This window comes from Salvia hispanica, chromosome 6 (assembly GCF_029641045.1).
Source record: "Salvia hispanica isolate PSC_SH4W2 chromosome 6, Shi_PSC_v1, whole genome shotgun sequence".
Taxonomy (NCBI): Eukaryota; Viridiplantae; Streptophyta; class Magnoliopsida; order Lamiales; family Lamiaceae; genus Salvia; species Salvia hispanica.
In genome coordinates, this window is record NC_142697.1 from 12,642,173 (window position 1) to 12,652,328 (window position 10,156).

Sequence of the window (10,156 nt, forward strand, 5' to 3'; positions counted from 1 at the left end):
ATTTTGGTCCGTCTGTGAATCCGAGACCCGGTTCATAATTATCATAAATGGTAAAAAAGCCTCACATTCCACCAACTCATTCGACTCACATGTCATTCACAACTAATATATACAAGTGAGATCATATTCCACTTACTTTATTTCACTCATTTTTTCTTAATATTTGTCGGAAAGAAATGAAACTCCTATTTGCGGACAGAGAGAGTATGTATTTGTGTGTAATATGTGAGATGTCCAATCTTAAAACTATTTGGAATTCTTATATATTATCTACTTCCTAGTTTTGATATGGAATTCAAATAGTGAAATTGAGAGGAATTGGAATTTGTATTTCGATTTCAAATCCAAAGATTTTGTGATACAGAATATTGGATTTGAAACTAATTAAAGGGCCTAATTCCATGATACCGAACCGAACCGTGTTTCAAATATTAGGCATATATATGTTACCTTTCCTGTAAGATATTGTAACAAAAAGCGAAAATGTAAAACCCTTGGATAACCTATAAGTGGAGATGGTTGTTTCTGCCATTTACCCAGAGATCACCTCCTTTTGAAAGGAAAAAAGTTATTATATTTTTTTCTTTTTCAATGCAGAGGAGCAAAAGTTATTCAGGGAATCTTCTCATCACTTGGAAATGCAGCACCTTTTTTATTTGACAACAAGTACTTGATGGTATTATGCTGCTACTCAGAAAAGGTTTTCATATTTCTGTGTTCCATCTCCATCTCTCAGACTCGCAGAATTATTAACATTTTCTGCTTTTAAAATTTTTTAATTAATTAATTAATCTGCAGCAGTCTAGAAAGCTAAACAGACAAAATAGTCCAGCGCATTAATTAATGAGTTAGTGTTATATATATCATCATTCCAACCATTAGATTATAAGTGAAATAAAAGGGACATGCATCCAAAAAAACTACAGTACACTTAGTTTAGTGGATAATTTCCATTTTGAGGGAAAATACAAAGAACCTATCCATCTCCGGTTTATGCAAAATTCTCTTAATCTATCCTCGCAGTGACGCCTACACAGTATCAGTATCACAAACAGACAAACCAAGCAAAACTCTAAATTTGCAAATTCACACACATCTAAATGCATGCATAATTCACAGTCACACAAGACGGAGGAAAAGTTCGACATTCATAGCTCCAACCAACAAATATTGGGTTTTCATATTAAAAAAAAAAAAAGAAAGTAAAAACTGCAGGACCATATTCCATTTTTGTTGTGGCGTTTTTGGATTGATGCCTTTTCTTTTCTGGCTTGTGTTGAAACTAACATCATGGTCCATATATGAAAACGATTACTCATTTTGTAATCCAGCGAAAACAGAAACGCACCCGTTGAGACTAATTAGGTGGCATTCGGTTGCCATGACTAAGTATCATGAGACTATCCATTCAGGATTAAGTTGTGGGATTATTTTAGTTGGAGGGGAGGCTATGACTAATTATCATGAGACTATCCATCTAGGATTAAGTTGTACGGCTTAATCTTATGAACCAAACATGATACATCTTTAATCATGAGATTTAATCTTGGCAACCGAACACCCCCTACTTTATTAATTAATCGTGCATGTGCCATACTAGATTAAACTAGATTTAACTGATTAGTGTTTATTTGGAAAAAATAAAACAGTCAAGTTTGATCCTATATCCTGCTTATAGAGAAGCTTAAATAGGGCATTGTTTAACCGTTGTTGTATGATGATCTAATCAACTTTAAAACAATTTTATCAAAATAGTTATATCACTCTGAGCTGGGCTTTCGCCATTATGGATTGTGTTAGTGTACTGATTAATTTACAGTAATAACTAATAACCTTCAATTCTATGTATTAAAATTATCAATATTAAACATACAACATGTAAATTTAAATATTAACACAAAGAAATAAATTTATCAATATAAAAAGATTGATAAATTTATATCTTTATATTAATATTTTTAACTTACAAAATTAATATTAATTATTACCGTAACTTAGTTAGTATTTGATCTCACGACTCACTATTATTATAACTTAATGGGCGGAGGTGATATATCCTTAGCTAATTATATTTTCGCAGAAGATCTCCCTTAACTATAAACCCAACCTCTATTGAATAGTAATTCAAGCCCAATAGCCCGAAGCCCAATAGCCTAATATAAAAGATTTGCATTTTTTAAAATATTACTACTAAAATTAGACATACAGACACTATCCCCAATTGCAATTGCAATTGCAAAGCTTCAGCTCAGCCTACAATCTAACATTCTAACCGACTTGGGTAGAAAATCGAGAGATGTCGTATTTGCTGCCTCACCTTCACTCCGGCTGGGCCGTCGATCAGGCTATCCTGGCGGAGGAGGAGCGCCTCGTCCTCATCCGCTTCGGCCACGATTGGGACGAGACCTGCATGCAGGTAATCCCTTGCCCCCAAATTTACTGATTTTGCGACTCTTTTTTTTGTTTTATTAGGGATTTTTCTTGTTAATTGGAGCCGTTGGCAGGCTTAATTTGTGATCACTGTGTGTTTCAGCATGTTTCTAGGGTTTTAACTGCAAATTTGTGTCACCTAGGGTTCGTTCAGGTTGATTGCTTTGGTCGAATTGTAGGATTCCTATTTTCAGTTGACGAGTTTTGACATTGTTTGCACGTCTTAATTTTCTCTAAACATGAGTAATTTGTAATTCAATAGATATTTTGCGGTACCAAACATCGGATTTGGAATTGAAGGCTCCAATTCCAATTCCAATTCAATAGCCCCAATTCCGTGGTACCGAACAGAGCCTAAGAGTTTGTTATTGGTTACACAAATTGATTTGCTGTAAATATGGGGTGGTGGATTTGATTATTAAGTATTAACACACCCTCAATAATCAATACGGGTACCATGTGGAGTATATTTATAAATTACTAATTTATGAAGGTTTTGTAGCTATTGACCAGATGGATGGCCTATCGTTTAAATTTCCTAGTATGATCTGCGATTATCTGACCGACAACCATAGACCTTTATTCTACAAGTGAAGTTGGGTAGGTAATTTAAATTAGCACTTGGTCTGTTATCCACGGTATGTGTTTTTTTGAATTACTTGAATGTATTACATAGCCTTAATTTCCATAATATTCTGCGTATGAGGGTTATAGATACTATGGAATTGTGGATCACTTTTTAATCATTATCATTATGAATCATTAATCCTACTTGGGAGATTAGCTACATGATATATTTGCTCCAAGTTACTTGATCTTCTACATACTAACATACTATCACCAAAAGATCTAGAATGTCTTCTTAAACCTTCTTTATCCAAGTTCTCGACGGCCTACCATCCTTTTATGCTTGCCATTGCCCTAACATTTGGATATCGCCATTTTCTGGTCTTGTTTATGAGGTAGTATTCTCCCCTCTTACAAAATATATAACTGTAACTTATATGACCCACTTAGTCCTAGCATCTTATACGTAGTCCCATCGTCTCACACACAGACATATGCACAGAGACATGAGCTAATTGGCTTTAGTTGACTGCTGAATGAAGGTTTGGATTAGCTATTTCTGTGTTTAACAGCTTCTTATCCCTCATTCACAGTGTCCTGTATCTTTATAATTTGGCTCATCCTTTCTCTTAGGTCTTGCTGTGTAGGTATCAAGAATCTGTTATTGGATTCAATTTCTTGCTCCCATGATAACTTACCTTGTGATTTGTAAATTGTAAATCATTTTTTTCCGCTTGGTAGCAATGTGATAATGGCGGCTTGTTTATGTTGTCCCTAATCTTCAGATGGATGAGGTACTGGCTTCTGTTGCCGAAACACTAAAGAATTTTGCTGTCATATACCTGGTGGATATCACAGAGGTCCCGGATTTCAACACAATGTACGAGCTGTATGACCCCTCCACCATCATGTTCTTCTTCAGGAACAAGCACATTATGATTGATCTTGGCACTGGAAACAACAACAAGATCAACTGGGCCATGAAGGATAAGCAAGAGTTCATTGACATCGTTGAGACTGTCTACCGTGGCGCCAGGAAGGGGCGTGGTCTGGTCATCGCCCCTAAGGATTATTCCACCAAATATCGTTATTGAAAATATCATGCTATCCTCTGTTATGGTACGTTTGACTTGCAAATGAAGGTTTGCAGACTCACACCCTTCTAGTTGTTGTAAGAGTCCGTGTATTCTGCTGCGTTGCATTCGATGTGATTAGCCATGATAACATAACTATTGTTTCTGCTATTGGTGCTCCTTGTTCGCTGGTCGAACGTAATTTGGGATTTATCTAAGATTTGCTACATTAAAGTACTTGGGTTTCGTTTGTAACTTGTAAGTCCTATAATCACATACAAATCGTCTATATACATCTCAATTGGTAAGACGTGCAGTGCACTGAGCTTGAAACTGGTAGGTCCACTTGTTCACTTTTATGTCCTACATTTTCGTTTTTCATTTTTCATTTTTCATTTTTCATTTTTCAGTTTTTACCTACGGAGTTTTTTTTTTGTGTATTTTATTTCTTAGTATCCACCCAGGTAATGCACGGTCCAATATATCATCCGAGTTTTAATTACGAAGTACTCCTATTTATAAATTATAACTCCATCAATTAATAAATTGATAATATAAAATTGATATCATAACATCTATTTTAAACACTACATATAGCCCGTACATTAACTATGAGCTGTATAATAGTATGTTTTTCAAACAACCACTAAAATAGCTCGTACATTTACTATGAGCTGTATAATATCAAACAACTAAAAACGTAGTAGCATTTAAAATCCATCAATTAATAAATTAATAGTATAAAATTGATATCATAATTCATAACATCTATTTTAAAAACTAAAATAGGTAGGGGTCATACAACCCGTACATTACTACGAGCTGTAGTATGTTTTTCAAACAACTAAAGCCGTAGCATTAAATAATTTTAAAATTAAGACAACACATAATTGAATATTAAACTTATGCACCACTCTTGTAAATGACGGCAGTGGTCCAAAAACTAACAAAATATGCAATATCTGATAAAAAATATTATTAGAGATTTTATAATAAAAGCTTAATCACAACATATTTTTTCACCCAAACTTGTCTGCATATATTCACTTTTTCAAAAGGATGATGACCAAAATCCGAAAAAGGAAAATTGATTATGTAATAAAGAAAGTGTCGGTTTGAACTGAGTCATTAACATCCATACATTACAAAAATATCAAGTCGTTCATTTACGTTTAGTCTCAAATCCGCTTTAAATAGCATTAACACCTGATTGATTGATTTGGATGAGCAAAAGATGGGGTTTGAGTCGCCGTATGGAAGCGTGGACTCCAGCTTACGTGGTCTGGCGGGGCAAGCCGAGGGCTTTGGACGTTTTACAGTGGGGGGCCAAAACGGCGACGTTTACTCAGTGACGACTCTAGCTGGTAAACCAATTTGAATTGAAATTAGGTGAATTTAGTTGAAGCATTTTGAATTTTGAATTTTGAATTTTGAATTTGCATTTGCAGATGATGGGCCTGGTTCACTACGGTATGGATGTCGGAAAAAGGAAGCTCTGTGGATCGTATTCCAAGTGTCGGGCACAATTGAACTCCGATCTTATCTGAGCGTCTCCTCTTACAAGAGCATCGACGGGCGCGGTCAGGAAATCATGCTGACCGGCAAGGGTTTGAGGCTGAAGGAGTGTGAGCATGTCATAATCTGCAACCTGCAAATCCAAGGGGGCGTTGGAGACGACGCTGATGCGATTCAGATCAAGCCTAATTCCAAGCATATATGGATCGATCGTTGCAGCCTCAGTGATTTCCGCGACGGCCTCATCGATATTAGCCGTCAGAGCACAGACATTACTATCTCACGGTGGTTACCGTTAGTTATCTCTCAACTCTTGTTCAATCTGCTCTGTTTGTAATATCGGTTTTGGTTTTTGCAGGTGCCATTTTGCGAATCATAACAAGACAGTTTTGATTGGAGCTGATGCTTCGCATGTGGGGGATAGATGCATTAGGGTTACGATTCACCATTGTTTCTTTGATGGTACTCGGCAGAGACATCCCCGCGTCAGATTTGGGAAAGTGCATTTGTACAATAATTACACTAGAAACTGGGCAATTTATGCTGTTTGTGCCAGTGTCGAATCTCAGGTCTCCACTCTATTATCCAAATCCAAATCACACTAGTATTATTAATGTTTATGTGTATAATTATAATCGTCTCCTTATTTTACTACTACACTTGTAGATTTACTCAGAGTGCAACATATATGAAGCAGGGCAGAAGAAGATAGCCTTTAAGTACTACAAAGAAAAGGTATATTACTACATTACTCCCTCCTATTTACTATACTAGTACGGTAGTACCTATTCTTTTATGAAATTGCAGGCAGGTGATAAGGAGGAGGAATGCAGTGGGGGCATCAGGTCTCAAGGGGACTTGTTTGTTGGCGAAACAAAGGCGGGCTTGGAAGGCGGCGCTGGCGACTCATGTGTATTTGATCCTCGCGAATACTACGACAAATGGACTGTGGCACCGCCAACGGATGAACTCAAACACTATCTCCAACACTGCACCGGATTCCAACATATCTCCCTTCCTTCTCACTCATTATGATGCTCATCTTCTCGGCCTTTTACTATTAATAAATGTTGTTTTCTTTTGGGACGGCCTTATATAAAAGAATACGAACCTTGGTATGCTAGTGCCACACGAGACCTTTGCGTTGTTCATTGGTCAAAAATCAAATCTTGTAATTCAAACTTTGATTTCAACCTCCTTATTGTCTTAAGTAGCCAATGATTGGGTACCCAAATACCCGGCTCTTTATATATATTAATAATTAATTATAAATATATTACAAGTCATCACAAGTACGGATGTCAATCGGGTCAGTCCAGTGGATTTTGGGCTAAATCTACTTGGGTTACGGGTCAATCGGATCTGGGCTAATCGGATTGTAAAAGTTCAACTATAACTCTAAAGATTTGGGTCTCGGGCTAACCCACCGGGCTGATCGGATTATTGCCGATAAAATTAACATATGATAATCAATACATAATGATGAAAATTAGTTATATATATAGGATGTAAAATATTTAATTATAATAAATTTGAAATATATGCTTATACTCAAACATGGGAGCACTAGTGTTCTTTCACTCTTAGAATCACAACATTCTTCCAACCACACGTGGCACTTATAAGCATCAAAACAACGTTATTAAGCAACAAAATTAATGAATGACATTGACGGATTTCCACAAACTGCATAAAAAACTATTTATGTTGCATTAAATGCAGTTTATTTTGCATTTTAGTCTACCGTGCAAAATAAATTGCATTTAATGCAACATAAATCTTTTATGCAATGTACTAAAATCCATCAATGTCATCCACTAATTTTGTTGCTTAATAACGTTAATTTGTTGCTTATAAGTGTCACGTGGCAGCATATGGTTGGAAGGATGTTGTGATTCTAATTCGAGTTATTTTTTAAGTACACCCCTACTCAAACATGATCAAATATTTAATTTAATGCTTTATATAAATAAAATAAAATATAAACAAATTTCAAGAAATTTTAAAGCAAAATTTTAATATTTTTTTGGTTAATTTGAAGTTACTAATTTATTTATTTATTACTTATATTGAAAAACTTAACATATAAATATATAATTTCAATATAAAATTGAAGGTTATTTTTTTTAATTATTTATATTATAAAAATAATCAGTATTAATTAAGAATCAAACAAACAGAATAATAGAAATATTATCGGGTTTTCAGGTTAGACCTATTCAAGTTACGGGCCAATTGAGTTATGATTTTATCGGGCTAAAAGAAATATCTAATCCTAATCCTCTGTATTTAACAGACTATTCGTACCTGCCCACGGGTCACGGGCTGCACTGTCATCCGTAATCACAAGTTTTACTTCATCTTTTCTGCTATTAACGTGATTTATGATTGAATTCCGGATAAGATTTTGTATTTCATTTTTAATTCCATCTTTAACTTATTTTTTACATATAATTTCTCTTTTTTTTTCTCATTTTAGCTGAAATTGATATTTGCACTTTTTATGGCTATACAGTTATTATTCTATTAACTACTCTATCACTTTACTGTAACTAGTGTCACGGGCCAAATGATATTCAGAAAAAAATATATATATATTTAAAACGAAATAAATTAAAGTAACTCATATATAGAAAAATGTAAAACATTATTGTAATTCAAGAATAGAAACTATCTAAATATTTGAGCTCTGATTATTAACATTTCAAAAACATACTTCTACTTCTACATCTATCAATCTATCAATCCACTATAACGAAAAAATGTGAGGAAAAAAATACAAACAGAATAGGATATACAAACAAAAGATTGAGAAATAATAAATACAAAAGTAAATAAATAAAATCATTTGAAAAATTAAATAGTTCATTATAAATTCAATCAACAAAATATAGAATTCAAACATTTTCTTAAGCTGGAAAACATTACAAACTCTCTCTTACATCAATAATTCATACATTTAGAAAGACTTCTTTATAAACAACATTATGAGTAGAATCATTTCTACTATCATTATCATCCCCACAAACTAAAATCTTCAATCCTTCACGACTCGTGACTCTAGATATTGCAACATATAAAGTTGTCCATGACTGAAGACCGATTTTTTCAAAAATAATCCAACATGCGACAAAGATTACTCTTGACTTTTGTTAGTGGTCATTGCATATAACACAGTCAGAGGAAATTAGCGTCGTTGGAACCTGAAAGGTAGCGTTTGATCAGATGGTATCAATGACATTCGCAGAATCAAGACCTTATCACCAATATTAGCCCCCCCCCCCCCCCCCCACCACACTTAGAAAGACTTCTTTATAAACAACATTATGAGTAGAATCATTTCTACTATCATTATCATCCCCACAAACTAAAATCTTCAATCCTTCACGACTCGTGACTGTAGATATTGCAACATATAAAGTTGTCCATGACTGAAGACCGATTTTTTCAAAAATAATCCAACATGCGACAAAGATTACTCTTGACTTTTGTTAGTGGTCATTGCATATAACACAGTCAGAGGAAATCAGCGTCGTTGGAACCTGAAAGGTAGCGCTTGATCAGATGGTATCAATGACATTCGCAGAATCAAGACCTTATCACCAATATTAGCCCCCCCCACATTACAACATCATGAGTAGAATCATTTCTACTATCATTATCATCCCCACAAACTAAAATCTTCAATCCTTCACGACTCGTGACTCTAGATATTGCAACATATAAAGTTGTCCATGACTGAAGACCGATTTTTTCAAAAATAATCCAACATGCGACAAAGATTACTCTTGACTTTTGTTAGTGGTCATTGCATATAACACAGTCAGAGGAAATTAGCGTCGTTGGAACCTGAACGGTAGCGTTTGATCAGATGGTATCAATGACATTCGCAGAATCAAGACCTTATCACCAATATTAGCCCCCCCCCCCCCCCGACACGGGCCTCCAAAACATAGCCACCTAAACGGGTAATTATCAATCTGGTGTCATTACACAAACCATTAGAATGATCTATGTTTCTTAATAACATCACGAGTTCCAACTTTCAACATCAATTCATGATTAGGGGTACCTGAACATTTCAAATTATTTAAAAATTCAATGCATCACCAATATCCCAATAAAGAGCGTTATGAGCAAAGAAATGATTAAATATAATAATTTTAATTATCAGTTATTATTCAAAAATATTAACTACTACTCCCTTTGTCCCCGAATAAGAGTTACTAATTTTCATTTTGGTCTGTCCCCAATTAAGAGTAGCACTTCATTTTTACCATAAATGGTAAGTAGGTCCAACATTCCACTAACTCTTTTCACTCACATTTTATTATAAAACCAATATAAAAAAGTGGGTTTCACATTCCACTAACTTTTTCAACCAATTTTTCTTTACATTTCTTAAAACCCGTGCCCGGTCAAAGTGCTATTTCAAGTGGGGGACGGAGGGAGTATCACTTTACTGTAATGAACATACGGTATATACTATATATTGTTACATTTTGTATATATTAAGATTAATATGTTCGGTTTCTGTTACATTCGATATATATTGTTATGTTTTGTATCAA

The 10,156-nt window shown here is 34.6% G+C and overlaps 2 protein-coding genes across 2 annotated transcripts; both read left to right on the forward strand.

Moving 5' to 3' along the window:
- The first annotated feature begins 2,190 nt into the window (after positions 1 to 2,190).
- Positions 2,191 to 4,378, forward strand: LOC125205429 (thioredoxin-like protein YLS8). Its single transcript, XM_048104352.2, has 2 exons — positions 2,191 to 2,416; positions 3,783 to 4,378. The coding sequence occupies exons 1-2, from the start codon at positions 2,297 to 2,299 to the stop codon at positions 4,089 to 4,091; spliced, it is 429 nt and encodes a 142-aa protein (XP_047960309.1). The 5' UTR covers positions 2,191 to 2,296; the 3' UTR covers positions 4,092 to 4,378.
- A 790-nt stretch (positions 4,379 to 5,168) lies between these two features.
- On the forward strand, positions 5,169 to 6,819 carry LOC125205428 (putative pectate lyase 21). Its single transcript, XM_048104351.2, has 5 exons — positions 5,169 to 5,434; positions 5,519 to 5,870; positions 5,944 to 6,154; positions 6,252 to 6,320; positions 6,393 to 6,819. Exons 1-5 carry the CDS (start codon positions 5,305 to 5,307, stop codon positions 6,618 to 6,620), a joined length of 990 nt encoding a protein of 329 aa, XP_047960308.1. The 5' UTR covers positions 5,169 to 5,304; the 3' UTR covers positions 6,621 to 6,819.
- The last annotated feature ends 3,337 nt before the right edge of the window (positions 6,820 to 10,156 follow it).

Excerpts from the sequence above, each read along its gene's own strand:
- LOC125205429 (XM_048104352.2), top strand. The coding sequence starts at position 2,297 with ATGTCGTATTTGCTGCCTCACCTTCACTCCGGCTGGGCCGTCGATCAG. Across the intron at positions 2,417-3,782 it reads GGGACGAGACCTGCATGCAG|ATGGATGAGGTACTGGCTTC; the intron begins GTAATCCCTTGC and ends CCTAATCTTCAG.
- LOC125205428 (XM_048104351.2), top strand. The coding sequence starts at position 5,305 with ATGGGGTTTGAGTCGCCGTATGGAAGCGTGGACTCCAGCTTACGTGGT. Across the intron at positions 5,435-5,518 it reads CTCAGTGACGACTCTAGCTG|ATGATGGGCCTGGTTCACTA; the intron begins GTAAACCAATTT and ends TTGCATTTGCAG. Across the intron at positions 5,871-5,943 it reads ACAGACATTACTATCTCACG|GTGCCATTTTGCGAATCATA; the intron begins GTGGTTACCGTT and ends TGGTTTTTGCAG.